Source organism: Diospyros lotus, chromosome 12, assembly GCF_014633365.1.
Source record: "Diospyros lotus cultivar Yz01 chromosome 12, ASM1463336v1, whole genome shotgun sequence".
NCBI classification, from domain to species: domain Eukaryota; kingdom Viridiplantae; phylum Streptophyta; class Magnoliopsida; order Ericales; family Ebenaceae; genus Diospyros; species Diospyros lotus.
In genome coordinates this window covers 445059-462033 of record NC_068349.1, presented here as the reverse complement: position 1 = coordinate 462033, position 16975 = coordinate 445059, and the positions used below count along the sequence as shown (strand labels likewise).

The following is a 16975-nucleotide window of genomic DNA, read 5'->3' as shown; positions in this document are numbered from 1 at the left end:
TAATATTTTAGTATATAAGTAAAAAGATAAATTTTGTTCTAATATTTAATAGTTAATTAATAAATATATAAGATTGCAGTGTTTGATTAATCAAACATAATGCATTTATTGAGGGTTAACTCACTAAAAATAATAACTGGCATTTATTGATTCAATTAATATATATGTATTTAATAAGAAATTCTATAGTTAATTTAATTATTTTTTTATATTTATATATATCCAAATCTAATTAAATGTTAATATAATATATGATATATATTTTTTATAAACATATGTTAGGAACCAAGTCTATATTATATTTATATATATATATATTTATATATAAAAATATATAGAACTAAATGTTGACCAAATGTGCTTAACTTAATGATAAAAAAGTGATTTAAAATATAAAAATCTAATTGTTGTGGGTTCGAATCCTCACAAAAATAATATTTTTTTGTGAAATTACAATATTTTGATACTTATTTACTTATTGACTTATTTATTTAAAAATTATACATATTAATATTTAATTTATTATATAAAAATTCACGTGGCTATCAAAATATTATTTTTAATATAATGTTAATATTTTTATAAGATTAATTTTTATAAAATGATATTATTTAGTCATTTAATTTGAATGAATAAAACATTATTTCTTTATATAATTTTATTTTATACATATTGACATATTACTAAATTTATATAATGAACTCTAATTATTAACTCAATTAATTTTATTCCTGAACTCATAGTCGAGCTAGCTTACGAGCTCATTTTCAAGCCAATTCACAAATTGGATCACGAGCCAATTATTGAGTCAACTGAGTTTATTATCAAGTCAACTCACAATCATACTATCAAGTTAGCTCACGAGCTTTGTTTACGAATCCATTTGTCGAGCCAACTCGCGAGCTGGTTCATGTACTTACAAACGAGCCAACTTGAGAGCTAATGAGCCTAGTATTGGGTTACTCAAGCAATATTTGACTCGCTTAACTTTTTGAATTTTAAATTTAGTTTGAAATTTGACTCGTTTATGAATTAAGTCGAACAAAGACGAGCTTTTTTCAAGTCGGACATTGAGCCACTCAACTCATTTTCAACCCTAGATGGTGACTGCATTTGTCATAGTTGTCGTCAATGATGAGTCGTGATGGTCGAGTATGATGATGGCCAAGGTCGAGTATGACAATGGCCAACGATGTAAATGGAATGGCTGTGTACAAGAATGTTTTTAGAAAATAATTATACAATTGCAAAAGGTGACTATGGGATGGAAAAAAAATGGGCGTAAATAAAATTTTTCCTATGAGAATTAACTTCTAATTTATAAAATTACTATTCTACCTTCTAACAAATCAAAAAATTCCAGCCCTACTGCCCAAATCCCTAACCCAAAATCTCAATCAGGGCATCACTTTTTCATCTCTCTTCTTCTCCCTCCCAGTTGGGGCTCCTGTCCGTCATCTCCGGCGTCTCTCGTCTCGCTTATCTCCGGCATCCATCGTCCGTCGTCGCTGACCCAAATCAAGAAGGTGCTGAAGCCGCTGTTTCGTTTTCCTCGCTGTCTTCACGCTGTCATATCCGGCGTCACAGCATCTCCGTCTTCTTTGTTGCTGCCGCCGGCGCCACAGCGTTCCCGCTCCGGCGTTTCTGCTGCGGCCATTGATTAGCAATTATTGACTGCTCCAAGATATTCAGATCTCAGAGGTATGCGATTTTTTCTGTATTTTGTTGTTGATTAGCAATTAACAACAAAAAATACACAGCAAACATCTGTTAACAACAACAAAATACAGAATTTCCCTTGGGTATTTTTCAATGTGGGTGTAAAGAGTAAAAATGGTGGTTGCATATAGAATTTCCTTTCTCAGAGTTATCCTAAGTTCCCAACAATGCTATCTATTATCTTCGTCATATGACTCATATCTCTGATGAACTGTCAGCCACATCCTTGGCACAGATATAATCATCAAGCTAATGGAAAAGGTTTTGTGATTTTGATACTTCTGATACAGATAGCATTACAGATCTGGGAAGGTCTAGATATGTCCCAGATCTTATCTATATCTATTTTCTAAAAGTGTGCTGAGATTTATGTGGGTGCAAGGTTTGTGTTATTCCGTGTATATGTATATTTGACATTTGTATAGGTATATTTTCAAATATGTGAAGCCTGTAATCAGATTTTAAACTTTATGGGTGTGACGTAATAAAGTTCGTGAACGATTTGAGAAACAGAAACTGAAAATGCAGCTCAAATACGATATATGGAGTGGTCTCTTAACCCGCCATATGATGTTTGAGACATACTCAGAGAGGCTTGAGTCATTTTAGTGATAAAGCAGTAAATGATCATGAAATAATTTCAACCATATCAAATCAAGTCAAGAACCATATAAAGAGAGTTGTTTTTTTTCCATATCTAAATATAATGGCTTTTGACAACTATATTGGTGTGGCTACCTGGCTATTCCATTTTACATCAGACAACTATATATCACCTTTTCTTTTTCCCTTGTCATGTCTTTTACTTTCCCAGTGAAGATTAAGATTTAAGTCTTGTAGCATGGGAAATTAGTCATCCCAGTGAAGGTTAAGATTTAGTATTGTCCATGTCAGATACTGATGTTTTACATGTGCTAATAAGGATTGTAACATAAGCTGTCATTGTGCAGATCATCCTCGCAGGTGATACGGATTCTTGACATAAATATTTTCTCACCATGTGGTTCTACCATAAGAATATGAAAACCTGTCAGGCAGTAGGAATCTCCTGTCAACTTATTAGAATGAGGGAAGTTGGCAATTACTTGGGTTTAGTGGACACTCTGCTCTTGTTGAAGTGCTCCACCACCCTCTTTTATTCCACTTTAGGTTTTGATAACGCGTTATTTTCATTTCTTTCTCTGTGTACAACAATTTTGACTAGATGCACCATGACATTGTTCTGCATTTTGGATCATTGTGTGGCTGTGTTTTTAAGATCATTTCTGTTTTCAAATCCCTTATCTGGTCCATTTGTTTAAGTTAGATGCAGTCTCTTTTGCTGAGCTAAATTTGCATTGGAATAATGACTACTTTTAAATTTTGTTAGTACCTTGGATCTTCAGTATAAATTTTTTGGGGCTTCTGACAAATGATTCTGTAATAGAAAAAAAACAAATTTGACAACCTTTTATCCCATTAGGTGGGAATAAAAAACAAGAAAAGAAAAGAAAATTATAAATATAAATGCAACTCAGGTCTGACACATCAAGTGGTCCATTAAACTGTCATATGATGCTTGGGACATTGCGCAAGGGCTTTGAGTCTATCTGCAATGGACAGTGAAATGATTTCAGCCACATCCCTTCTGATGGCAGTCCCTGTTTTAAACTTTTAAAGAACTTAATTGGTAACAAAAATAAAAGGTTTAATCTGTATTGTCATGTTCAGATGTAGTGCAAACCTTGAGTGAGACAATCTTTATTGTTACTTCAGTTTGCTGATAATTTCCTCTCCATAAGTTACTATCAGGGATGAAACACATTGTGAAGATAATGACATTGCTGGTAGCCATATCTGCCTTTTGGATTGGCCTACTCCAAACATCAATAGTTCCACACAGCTATACTTGGTTGGTGAGCTACTTCTTCTAATATGCGTGCCTGCTTGTGTACATATGTTAATTAACTTTGTTGCTGACCGCACTTAGTGAGATTAAGGCTTGTGCAATGATGTTCATTAACTTTATTTTTTCTAGCTTGCTTCATTTGTTCTTTAGCTTACATGGCATTTTTGACTAATGTCCAGCTACCTTTGTACTTTATTGTGTCATTGGGATGCTATGGCCTATTGATGGTAGGAGTTGGTCTGATGCAATTTCCAACTTGCCCCCAAGAGGCAGTGCTTCTGCAGCAGGTATTTACTTTTCCTTTTGGTTTACTTTGCATAGCAAAACTTCATTTCTCTTGTTTCTGAGGGTTATTGCTAAATAATTATTCATACCTAAGAAAAGGCTTTTGTTGGGGCTGGAGGTTGAAGGAATACGAAATAAAGAATTTTTTGCCCTTCTTTTCTCCCTTTTTCTTGGTTCATAAACTTCTACTCTGTTTGAATGCTGTTGCTATTCATCATGTTCATGCATTAATATAAAGCCTTGGTATATGGTTTCCACTATAAAGATAAAGAATTCATGCATACAAACATACCACTAAAATAATGGATGATTGTGAATTCTATAGGTTGACCAAGTAGGAAATTGAACTATGCAATAATATCATTGTAAAAATGATGGATAGGTTATTTCATTGTAGAAAATGGTGTCCTCATTGCTCAGGACTCCCAGATTTCTGAGAGTTGGGGGAGGGTGGAACCTATGACCTTCCAGTCACAAAAGAGCAACTTTAGAGTTACTACCAATGCTCACCCTTAAGGGCCAAAGCATAAGATATGACAGAAAAAATATAGAAAGAGCATAGAACAAATGCACCCAAACAACAGTACACAATAGGAACTTAGGAAGTGTAAAGATTTGGACCCCAATTGACAGAAACAATGAAAGTTTCCTCATCACTAAATCCTAAAGAGATCCCCATGAAAGAGAATTCAGTTAAAAGTTATAATAATCTGATGTTGACAATGAATCAAATGATACATAGTGAAATATACTGTTGAGGAGGGCTCTAAGATAGGAGAACAATACTAGTGCAGAGATTTCAAGCATAAATTAAGGGTTGAACTACTGCAATATCAGTATTGTTTGAAGAACTATAAATAGTATTAGAACTATATTCCATGTAAGGTGATCTACCCATCAAGTTCCGATTGCAATAGCATACACACAAGGGAAAGCACTTGTCATTCTTAGTTGGCATTCTGAAAACAAATGACAATTAATACCTGTCAAATCTATCAACAATAGAAAAAGAAACAAATTACAAACCATCCAACCCTATCATCTAACAGACCTACAAAAATAATTTTGAAGTAATCAAAAGGAATCAACAAAATGATCAAATATAGAAAAATGTTTTAACTCCAAAAATTAGAAACATACAAATCTATATTGACTAGCAAGCGGTTATAGAATTTACCATAGATCCACGTCATGAAATTACCTCTTTTCAAAAAGCCCATGTGAATTTGATTATTTAAATATACCTCAAATATCTAATAACTGATAATGAAAACAACCGTAGAAATCAGTTAAAGCTCAACCGTAGAAATCAGTTAAAGCTCAACCGTAGACAACAACACAATAACATATCCAGCCTTTATCCCACTATGTGGGGTCGGCTACATGAATTCTAGACTTCTATGTATTTCTGTCTTTTGTCATATCCTCATTTAGATCCATATATTTCATATCAAATTTTAATGTCTCTCACAAAGTCTTATTGGGTCTACCTCTACCTCTTTTTGTGACTAATTGTTCCATTTCATCAACTCTCCTCACAGGAGCGTCTCTTAGTCTCCTTCTCACATGACCAAACCATCTTAGTCTAGTCTCTCTCATCTTCTCCTCGATTGGCACTACTCCTACCTTATTACGAATAACTTCATTTTTAATTTTATCCTTTCTTGTATGTCCGCACATCCATCTTAACATCCTCATCTCCGCTACACTCGTCTTTTGCTCATGCTGGTATTTGAAAAGCTCAACCGTAGAAATCAGTTAAAAACTTAAAATGTAGCTAAGTTTTGCTTTATTATTATTTTTCAAAATGTAACAATGAGAAGTCCAAGCTTTAGCAGACAAAGGTGCTTCATGAATGAAAAGAAAATTCTTCCCTTGATGAAATATTTGATGGAGCAGGGGTAAAGACTACTTACCGTATTTTGTGTGTCTTTATGAACTCAATTATGTATATATAACCTTATTTGGTAGCAGTATTAATGCTGGTCATCAGAACACATTTTAAAATGTATTCTCAAAAGATGATAATGTGTGTGACTTTTTGCAATTTTATTTCTTCATTTTCTGAAGAAGAAATTTGAAATGTGGTTATTATCCTTTTTGCAAATCTAATTGTCTGACTTGCTGACATCTAATTTCCCCAAATTGCCTAAACCATCAGAACTTGCAAACCTTTTATTTCCACTTTTGAATGCATGTTAAATCAATATGGTTTCCAAAACCCCACTTTTCAGTTATTGGAGTTCCATCTAATAGTTTACTTTCTCTCTCCCTCTTTGTTTTTTCTCCTTCAATTTGAAAGGCCACTAGGCACTAGCATTATGTATTTCTATGTTCCATCATCTTTTTGTTTGAATTAACAGGAAACTTAAAACAATAATATATTGAACCTTTTTGGTTAGGTGAAATAAAATATTACTGGTTCTGTTCACTACTGATAATTTTATAAACAAGTTTCTCCAGGTTTGAACCATGAAAAGAGAGGGGTTATCGTAAAGCAACTGCTTGTAATATGGGATCTTCACATGTTTGAAGTTTTTCCAAGGTTTCATATATGAGATTTCACAAATGATGTTTGGGTTGGAAAAGACTGATAATAATCCAGACCTACTGGACATTTTCTCCTTGAACTTGGATTAATGGTTATTGTTCGAGGCTTAGTGTGAGATTCTTCTCAGATGGAATTATATTTTGCCTAAAATTGTGATGTAGGTGGTTACCTTGCTAGTTCTTTATATTTCTTTAGAGTGTAATGGGGGCAATGAGTATCCAAAAATATTTGTTTGTACGAGGCTTGTGAAGAAAAAGAAGTGTAACCAATTAAATGTATTTTTGTTGTTACTTCTCTGGACCCAAGATTTTTTGAAGTGATAAAATAAGGTATTCCATTGGGATTGAAAAGGTGAATTTATTATTGATAGCTTTTGATCTGTTCCTTACCTGCATCATCTGTTCTTCCTTTATGTGCTTAAATATGTTTACATGGGTATGGACGGGCCTTATTTTGTTAATATCTAATTTTTCTTGTCTATGCTATGTAAATCTATAACTAATTAGGTTCTTTTTGTAGGACATTGTGGAGGCAAAGGAATTCCTACAGCAAAGAGGGGTTGATATTAGTTCCGATTGATCTGAAATGCCTTGAAAGAAAGCTCAACTTTGGTAGAGAAGAGTTTTGGATGCTTCAGACCAGGATTTGTGCATTGGAGTTACCCAAAAGAGTATTTCACAATGTTCTCCCTTAATATCCCAGCTATGTGATGAGAAATAAGGATTTTAGATTTCAATGTAAAGATATTTAGAGTTTGTTTAGGTTTGAGTGTCATGTTTTGATTAGATTTTAGATTGTTAAATGTAAGTTAGGTTTTATCTTCTATTACAGTTGGGATAGAAGGATTGGATTTTGCTCACTGTGCCGCCTCTGTATTGATGGAGCTTGAATTCAGTAAAAAATGCTAAATCTTTTATACCTAAATCACTGACTGGCAGTGTCAGAAATCTAATTGGCCTGGAACCCACTGAATGGCAAAGTCTGACCTGACACTCATATGAACCCATATATTTTTAAAGATTTATTAGCTTCCCCAGTGTCAATTGATGAACTATGATTTGCATCACTGGGGTGAATTTTGATGTAGAATATGCATTAGATTGGAGTGGGTATCCTTGACAGCGTCAAGAATGAGAGTGGAAACATTGGATTGTTTGAGACCACTCCGGTACCTGTTTAGTATGGAGATTGCTGGAAGTGTACTTTTTATTGTATTGCACCAACAGGCTAGATTAACAGAGTGCATACAACAGCAATTAGCAAATACCCATTAGGACTAGAGTCTCAGTCAGGGATGCCCATTTGCAGCCTTGCTATCTACTTTAGGAACTTCTCCTCCAAATCTGCTTCCGCCTAGAGCTGTACCTGTACGTTCTCCAGGTCCAGTCTTGCTGAGAGCCCTCAACCACCACCAGGCCAAAGGGACGTCCGGGTGAATGATGTTGAACAACGATGGAGGCCACCACCACCACCATGGGAGGTGGAAATCACTGTTGCCAATTGGGAAGCCGCCATTGTCGCCCAAAGGAAAGCCGTTAGTGCCACCAATGCCAGGCGTCACCCCGGGATTGAGGAACGTGTCATCTTTGGCTGAGACATCCCGCCCTCCTTCAGCAATGGCAAAGAAGGCGGCGAGGAAGACCGCCAGAGCGAGGGCGGGCAGTGCCTTGCTAACTCTCTCCATGGTAATTTTTCACTCCTCCCTGATAATGCTCTCTATATCTTGTTCTGTTTTGCTTGAGATGGGGTAGGGTAGATGGAGAGGCTTCCCCATTTTATAGTGGAATTGCAGAGATTCAGCTGCTTTCTCTTCCCAAATGTGGGACTTTATCAATGGGGCTATGCGTGTCCGCTAATACGGCTTAAAGAAAAAGAGTTAATTTTGGTTGGCACCCGCAGCAGAGGATTGTTATTATCATCTTTAATTTCAGCAGTTGATTAGGTCCCTCTTGAACCAGAGGTGGACAAAATGATGGTGATAAGTCGTATATGGCTTTATGAATTCATTGCTTCGGGGAAAAGCATTACCCTGTTAATTCTATCATCTTGTAGCTTAAATTATTCCATTAATGGTGACTGACTGATCCAATCCAATGGTGGCCGTCATCATCAATTCAACCAACTGTTTGAAATTGGTAATCAGATAATGGTTCAGAAACCCACTGCGTTTGTACAAATAATTTAAGGATTAATTTAAGGTTCATATCTCTACAAATAATTTAAGTTTGACATTTAGAAAAATAATATTTTTTTAAAAAAGATAAGAATCGAAAACACAATAAAATGTATAAATAAAATATATATATTTTTTGTATATATAAATTTTAATATAAAAAATTATATATTTAAAATTAATATATAATATATAATTTTTATATTATATATGATAGGAAATTTTTTCCATCATAATATTACGAAATGACTTGAGTTTCTAAAATTGTGAAATCAGTTTAAAATTATTTTTTTAATATTTTTTGACCTTTCAATATAAAAAATATTTCAGAAATATCAGAATGATAATCTCAAAACATTTTTGTGTATTATAGTGTATAGTATTTTTGAGGTTTTTAAACTCACTTATTTTAATTAGTTTAAATAAATTCTAAATGTCATAGATTTAACTATTAAAGATTAAATTTAATTAAAGTTTATCTATTGCAAAATAATATTAGAATAAGGTCTAAATTGAGATCAACTTGGACGTATACATATGATTTATGTAAAATAATAATAATAATAATAATAATAATAATATTATTATTATTATTATTATTATTTGAAGTTGCCTGACATGGCCCACTTTTTCAGGAGCGTTTTAAAGAAATTTTCAATTTTTGTTTTAAAAATTAAAACAAATATTATTTTAATTTTTTATTATAATACTTTTAATAATATGATATAAAATATAATATATTAATAAAAATATTATAAACTATTTTCCATTATCGAGACTTAAGCATATTGTGAAGGGAAATTCTATTTGCAATCATAAGTTTTGCTCTTCACAACCATTATAGGTAAAATATTAAATTTTATTATTTACTGCCACATTTATTATTTTGTCTAACCATTTATATACCAAATATACTCTCCAAACAATCATACACCCCACGCGCATTCAAGTTGTTCTTCTTCGCATCAAACTTTGGTCTTCTTCCTATTCTCATTCTTTGCGCATCAAACCTTGTTATTCTTCTTCTTCAGACTACTCTCATAGACCACTACCGGCCTCTCACCGTCGTCTATTTCGCTTGCCTCGCCCACCCTCTTCGTTGGAGTTCTCTGAAATCGCAAAAAATGCCCCGCCAAGTAAGGGTTTCTCAAATCATGGGATTTGGGGAACCCTTCACCCCTCAACAACAAGGTCCGGGGGCTAAGGGGTTCCCCAAACTTCGAGATTCAGGAACCTCTAAGCCCTCGAACAACAAGATTCAGGGGGTATGGGGTTTCTCGAATCTCGCCCTTCAGGGGGTAAGGGTTCTCCTAACTTACTTATATCAGGTTGAGTTATTAGTATCAAAAATTAAAATTATATATGTATTATAACTATATTTTATGAAAAAATAAAAATTTTATTATATATATAATTATAACTATATATTATAATATATAAAATATAATCCATTAATTTTTTCCGAATCTATGGATTCAGAATTCCTTCAATCTTCTGAATTTTAGGGTTTGGGGAACCCCAAATCGCCCAAATCCTAAGATTCGGGGCTTCAAGACACCTCTGAAAGGTATTTTTTTATTTTTTAATTAATCTTATTTTTTTAATTCATTCGTCGTGTATGTAAATTATGTGATTTAATTTATCCGTAATATATGTAAATTATGTGATTTAACTAGTGATCGATGTTATAAATTATGTTATTTTTAAATATAAATTATATAGATGTATGTTATTTGATAATATTAAGAAATTATTTTAATTTTTAAAAACATTTATAATTTTTTACTATTTTATATTGATCTATTATAGTTGTTATTATTTGAATAATAAAGTAAAGTGCTATGGTGATGATTAGTGAGAAAGTAGATGCACGTGTTTGAGGAGTAATAGTGAGTGATTAATCGTCAATGATTTAAATAAAAGATAAATATGAATTTTCGTTTGAAAATATTTTAAAAATATCAAAAATGAGTTACAAGAAAAAAAAAAAAAAAGGCTGTAAATAGAATTTCGTTATTGTGCGTAAATAATGATTCAGCCAAAGGGGGGAATAGTCAGATTTGCCCCTGTCTTGCACAAACTTCAAAGCATGGGCAAATCTGTCTTTTCATCCCTTCGACCGAAATTCTCGGCCCCAATTCGATATTTGAATCACACTGCGGTTGTGAGAAATCGGATTTCCAATTGCGATCGATCACTCTCTGTGGAGAGTTTCTCTCTGGATTCGAAAATCCGGTGACGATGGGAAGCGGCGGCGGCAGCGGCAGCGACGTGGAGGCAGGGTTTGCGAAGCTGCAGGGGGAAGACTTCGAGTACTATATGCAGACCTACTCCATCATATTGGGCCGCAACAGCAAGAAATCAACCGTCGATGTCGACCTCTCCTCCCTCGGCGGCGGCATGAACATCTCCCGCCACCACGCCCGCATCTTCTACGACTTCCAGCGCCGCCGATTCGCCCTCGAGGTCTTCGGCAAGAACGGCTGCTTCGTCGAGGGCGTGCTCCACCTTCCCGGTAACGCTCCCGTCAAGCTCGACTCTCAGGACCTCCTCCAGATCGGGGACAAGGAGTTCTATTTCCTTCTCCCTGTGCGCAGCATCCTCGGCGGCCCCATCGGCCCCCGGCACCACCTCAATTACCATCCTCAGCCCGCCGCGGCGGCCGCGCCGCATCACCACCAGTTGCTGCCGCCGGCCGGTAGGGTTGCGAAGGCTGGGAGGGGTAGGGTTATGAGTAGCAACAGCGAGTACTTTGAGGATGACTATGCCGATGAAGAAGGTCGTGGCGCCGGCGACGAGGGCTTGGTTCCGGCTAAAAAGGTGAGGAGGGGAGGGGATGGGCATGAGATGTACGGGCACATCTCGTCAGGTTCCGGTGGAAAGGGGGTGGTTTCGGGACAATTGGGTGAGTAAATATTAGCCTTCTTTTTGCTTTAGGAGAATATTAAGCACCAGAATTTTACTATGATGAATAATAAGACGCTGCTTGTTGAATAGTTTTATCTAGACCATTACTTGGATTAACAACACTTTTCTTTTATTATCGTTTTCAGATTCTGACAATTGTCAATTTACAAATTACTTGCACCTAGATTCGATACGAAAATTCCTGCTTTCATTTAGCTGGATATCTAGGTTTGTTTTTAAGAATTTTACCTTATCATCTAACTATGTATCATTCCGCAGGGTATGTGGCATTTGGCATTTGCTGCAAATTGATTCACATAATTTCACACCTGAGTTTAAGTTTCTTTCTCTTTTTCTTGGATGAGTTTAGGTTTCATTTTACTGGCCAACACATTATACGTCTCATTCTAACTGAGTGCTAGCTAAACTCTGATTGCACGGCCTTTTTTAGTGAAAGTGTCTTTTTCGCTACCCTCAAGTGGCTAAAACAGGTCCATCATTTTAGGTGTCAAAATTCTGATTGATGGTTGGGATAAAGCAATTCGGTGAAACCTTTTGTAGTTTGCTTTATGTTCAGGTTTCAAGATCTTGGAGGGAGGTGATTTTTGGAAACCACAGTTGTGTTTCCTATGTGCCTTTACTTTCAATTCAAACCCAAGCATACTCAGTCTTGCCTACCAATGGAAGAAGTATTTAGTTGTTGTATGACATTAATTTTTATTACAACACTGTTGTATATCATGGGAAGTATATCTGAATTTAATTGGAAATGAAGGTTTTTTTTTGGTAGTATAGTTGCAATATGGCAGTATGGAAAACTGATTTAAAAACAGTGGTTTGCCTCCCAGAGGTCTTTTGCTCCACGAGTTGGGACTAACTAGATACTCTGCTCCACTAAGCACTTCACTTATTCGCCAATCTTGACATTGTTGATTATTATTTTCTTTTGTTAAAACCAGTTTCCACACGGCATTGGTGCCTTTCAAAAATAGAGCTGCAAATGTTTCCCAACTGAGTTGTCGATAAATTAGTTAGGTAGTTAATATCTGCAACAAGGAGCAATCTTACAGGACTAAATCCCAAGCCATTTCCCCAGAGTTCACACATCACTCAACTGTTGCCATTTTCGCTGGAGCTCCATCCACTCCACATTTGCTTTTTGGTTCTGTATTCTATTTTTCTTCCCCTTGGGCCCATCTTGAAGGAACCAATTAGTAGAGGCCAAGCCACATTACTTCGTAATCTGCTGCTGTTCTTATAAATCTTATATATTTTAACTATTTGCAAGAAGGGAAGGGTAGATAATAGAGAGACATCTTCTCCTTCTCTTCAAATGGACAGTTCCTGTGAATCTTATACACTACATGCAAAAAGGAATGGAGTGTTGAAGGTGAAATGAGATCTTCGGTTGAGCAGTATGAAAAAAATAAAGAATCTAAACATCCGATGGACAGTTTCCTATGCAAGTATCTAGCAAAATAGGTAGAGAGAAACTAAGAAAAACTTGGTGGGAGATAATTAGTATGATATGAATTATGAGGGCCTGCAAATGATAAGGTCATAGTTTGTAATGATATGGCCAATCTCACATAGGAGTTTTTTACTTGAATAGATTTTTTTTTAAATGATATTACCAAAATAATAGCCTCCCCAAACTATTTACTGGAGTAGTATTTAGAAGGCCACTCAGCATGCTGTGCAGGTGTATGCTTGCCAGGCATGTGACAGAAAAGGACCCCTGGCAGAAGCTTAAAAATGCTCTTGGCAGGGTATTTTTAACCCAAGCCCTTGCTCCCCACACTATAATTATTCTGAGTGTGGGAAGCAAAGCAATATGTTGAGCGATTGATTGAACACTTAGCACACAATCGTCACACTCTCACACGAAAACAGAAAGGAAACAAGAGACAAAAGGGTTTATCCTGGTTCGGACTTTGAATGAATCAAAATTTTACATCCAGACTGAAAGGCGATACCCAGAATTCACTATAGAATAGATCAGTACACACACAGCCTTCACACACAGGCTTCCCTCACAGAGATTACAAAGTCTAATAATCCTAGGCTTTTCTCTCTTGTGTACATGCAGAAAATTGAAGAAAATGCGCACCAAAAACATAGCCGGTCCCTCTATTTATAGAGTATAGAGGAGGCGGCAATTACAAGACATTTAAAAGAAAGAACAAAAGTTGGTACTAACTGTTACATGGTTAGTTACCATTACAATGACTTTTAAAATTTAAAAAAAACATTTGATTCCTTTAATGCCTCTATTCTGATTTTAAGACTTACTTTGTGCAAACTTCAACACAATATCTATAAACCTATAAATGCTGCTGAGGGAGCTCCAAAATGCTCCCCCCTGAAGCTTTTATATGAAACACATATAATACCAATAATACATATATCTAATACATGTAATGAATGTACCCCAACATATATGTAATACAATGTATCATGATACATGTGCCATTAAAAGAAACACAATTAATGGTACACACCCACACACATACATGATGACTGCCTTTAATGTTATATACATATACATTCCCCAAAACTGCTTCAATAGACAGTGTTCATCATATTGTGTGTGAGAGTATTCGTCCTAGCTTCAATCAACAGTGAATTGGTTACAGATTAGATCTTGTGCTTGCTTACTCTGTTGGATTGTGAGTAAGACTGGTCAAGACTCAAGACTGAGAGATAGAGAGAGCGAGGGTCCGATGCAGATAAGGGTTCATGCAAAGTAATTTGGGGATTTTGTTGTTGTAACTCCCATCAGCATAAAATGGCGTCATATAAGTAGCCTGACTTAAGTCTGATATTGTCCGTAGGCCATATACGCTCTTCATATGTGCGTTTTATCAGCTTTGTGCATACAAATGCTCCTGGCAGCGGCATTTCTCTGTTTCAGCATGTCATGCGAGCAATCGTGCCCGTGTAGCTGCTGAGTGGCCTCCTCAATACTATTCCAGTAAATAGTTTGGGGAGACTACTATTTTGGTAATATTGTTTAAAAACAATACTATTTTTTAAAAACCTCCCTCACATAGTGGCTTAAAGGTTGAGATGATGTTGTTAGGAGAGGGATGTGCCAAGGCCAACTGTCCTCTATATTGGGGAAAAAAAGCAAGATCTTAAATCTATGAATTGGCTGTTCAAACTCTGAATGGTTCTTTTGTTTCACTCTCCCCATATGGCATCAACTAAAAGGATGTGAAAAAATAAAGCAACAGTAACTTGCCATCAAATATTACAAAAACCACTAGAGCTGCCAGAACCTGTATAAAATGACTGAATAATGCTGTTTGTTGGATTCACAAAAAAATCACAATCCCTTGATGTATATTCCTCTTTTTTTCTTTTACTAATATTGAAAAACAAAAATGAAGTGCATAGGTAAGTTCCTCATGGAAATTTACTGTAATTTTTTAGTAGGACGTGGCTTTGTTGATTTTGCCTCTTCCAGAGGACATGATGAAGCCTCTTGTGCTTCCATATGAATGCAAATTGTTACAACCTGCTGAGAAAATTGAAAGAATTGAATAGTGACATGGAGCTGTACATCAGAATTTGTTTTTATTGGTGCTCTGTACCATTAACATGATATTTGTCTCCAGTTCCTGCAGATAAGAAGGTTGAGGCAAGGTCCAGAATCGACAGAGATTCCGATAATCATCAACTTCTTCAGTTGGAAGAGAAGGATGTGGTATCATCTGTAGCTACAGTGCTTTCTGATCTTTGTGGTCCTGGGGAATGGATGCCAATGGAAAAACTCCATACAGAGGTAACTTTGAAACATTTTCCTTCTGGACACTGTTACTGGTGCTGAAATCATTGGCCAGTTTGGGGTAGTGAGTGTGAATGCAAAGGTAGAATGAAGTAGAATGGGCTTTTTGCCCATTCGCCATTCCAATCCGGCCAATGACTTTTGCATATATTACATTATTCTTTTCCTTTTGCACTGTTGCTTTCTATGCATTAGTTGATTGTGATCTCACCCATAAGGTTAATTGTGTAGTGCCAAGGATTTACTGTTCAATGGTGCTGAAAAGCTTCTTACTGGCTTATTGTTTTTCTTATCCTGAATGATCATAAATGATCAAAGGCCTCCATCTTTGCTTGATGTTTAGACAATTGCAGGTCAACCAGTGAGAATTAAATAAAGAGCAAACGTTTTCAACTATTCTGGTCAACTACAGCTAATGTTTGGTTTAGTCCACTCTCTGGGATAATACAGAACCTTCAGATTCTTGGAATCCTTTTTACTTTCTTGCCTGATTAGAAATCCATTTTAAACGACCACCTTCTACTTATTTTTACTCCTCCCTTCACTTTGAAACACCATGCATTAAATTGCAGATTGGCTTGACTTTAGGTATTCATAGCTGTAGTTAAACTGAATTTTGTTCAACATTTGTTCTTGCTAGTATTGTTCAAGTTTTAAGGATTGAGTACTTTGACCTAGTACCTCTGCCATCTCGAGTAGTCCAGCTGCACTGCATCATTGTGTTGAACCCCTTAGACATTCTACTGTTCCAGTGTACCTACATTAAGTCAGATAGTTGTGCTCGGCTTTCTCCATTCTTAGGCAGTCCATGATAGGGGCTACTGATTAGGCTTTTTTACATGGGATTTGAATTAACTATTGCATCAATGCTGGTCTCCAGTTTCTTTGAATTAACTATTCCACTTGAATTAGGCACTATTCTCTGTTTATTCTTCAGCTCCAGTTTCTTTGGGGCCTCCAGTTCCTCAGAATACAAACTCCTATTTTCTTGTTGGTGCAGTTGTTGGACCAATACAGCAATGTTTGGCATCACAGTCGCGTGAGGAGATATCTCACACCGGAGGACTATCCTGGTCCTGAATCGATGGGGAAACCATGGTTTGGATTGCTCATGTTGTTGAGGAAGTATCCGGAGCATTTTGTCATCAATACAAGATCCAAGGGCCGGGTAACCCTAGAGTTCGTCTCTCTTGTATCACTCCTTTCATGAGATCTTGAAGCCTCGCCATAAATGCTCCAAGGGCTGTGCAAACCCAAGAGCCCGTCTCTCTTTCCCCGTGGCTTTCATGAGATCTTGAATCCTCGCCTGTTATGACTCTGATCTGTATGTACTTAACCCTGGAACGTGTTAAGCAAGAACTTAGGATAGCGGATGTAAATGACCCTCTTGGATGTCAATCATGATATTTGTATATTTATCATTTACGACTTCATGCACATCATGCCGTGTTTGTTTTGACTCTTTTGGTGCCTGTCTTCTCCCCTCCTGAGCCAAATTGGGCCACATATCTTTGCGGGATGTTTCATTGGCTCATTTTTGCTCCGTCCTGCCACGCCATGTGAATTAATGATCGTTTGGCCTGATTCTGCTTTGCCCCTTTTCTAAAATCTCAAAATAAGTAACACGTTTTCTCCGGGTATAATTATTTGGTTTTGCTATCT

The 16975-nt window shown here is 36.1% G+C and overlaps 2 protein-coding genes across 4 annotated transcripts; both read left to right on the top strand.

Annotated features, from left to right (window-relative positions):
• Nucleotides 1-1358: 1358 nt before the first annotated feature.
• Nucleotides 1359-7367, top strand: LOC127787309 (dolichol-phosphate mannose synthase subunit 3-like). Of its 3 annotated transcripts, none has more exons than XM_052315285.1 (4): nucleotides 1359-1701; nucleotides 3501-3614; nucleotides 3787-3894; nucleotides 6963-7367. In XM_052315285.1, exons 2-4 carry the CDS (start codon nucleotides 3513-3515, stop codon nucleotides 7020-7022), a joined length of 270 nt encoding a protein of 89 aa, XP_052171245.1. In that variant the 5' UTR covers nucleotides 1359-1701; nucleotides 3501-3512; the 3' UTR covers nucleotides 7023-7367. The 3 variants fall into 3 exon arrangements, with proteins under 3 accessions (XP_052171245.1, XP_052171244.1, XP_052171242.1); XM_052315284.1 differs by having other exon boundaries at nucleotides 2670-3614; XM_052315282.1 differs by having other exon boundaries at nucleotides 1360-1701; nucleotides 3511-3614.
• A 3401-nt stretch (nucleotides 7368-10768) lies between these two features.
• Nucleotides 10769-16752, top strand: LOC127786874 (FHA domain-containing protein FHA2). Its single transcript, XM_052314585.1, has 3 exons — nucleotides 10769-11521; nucleotides 15144-15310; nucleotides 16314-16752. Exons 1-3 carry the CDS (start codon nucleotides 10858-10860, stop codon nucleotides 16521-16523), a joined length of 1041 nt encoding a protein of 346 aa, XP_052170545.1. The 5' UTR covers nucleotides 10769-10857; the 3' UTR covers nucleotides 16524-16752.
• The last annotated feature ends 223 nt before the right edge of the window (nucleotides 16753-16975 follow it).

Excerpts from the sequence above, each read along its gene's own strand:
- LOC127787309 (XM_052315285.1), top strand. The coding sequence starts at position 3,513 with ATGAAACACATTGTGAAGATAATGACATTGCTGGTAGCCATATCTGCC. Across the intron at positions 3,615-3,786 it reads CACACAGCTATACTTGGTTG|CTACCTTTGTACTTTATTGT; the intron begins GTGAGCTACTTC and ends ACTAATGTCCAG. Across the intron at positions 3,895-6,962 it reads AGGCAGTGCTTCTGCAGCAG|GACATTGTGGAGGCAAAGGA; the intron begins GTATTTACTTTT and ends TTCTTTTTGTAG.
- LOC127786874 (XM_052314585.1), top strand. The coding sequence starts at position 10,858 with ATGGGAAGCGGCGGCGGCAGCGGCAGCGACGTGGAGGCAGGGTTTGCG. Across the intron at positions 11,522-15,143 it reads GGTGGTTTCGGGACAATTGG|TTCCTGCAGATAAGAAGGTT; the intron begins GTGAGTAAATAT and ends ATTTGTCTCCAG. Across the intron at positions 15,311-16,313 it reads TGGAAAAACTCCATACAGAG|TTGTTGGACCAATACAGCAA; the intron begins GTAACTTTGAAA and ends TTGTTGGTGCAG.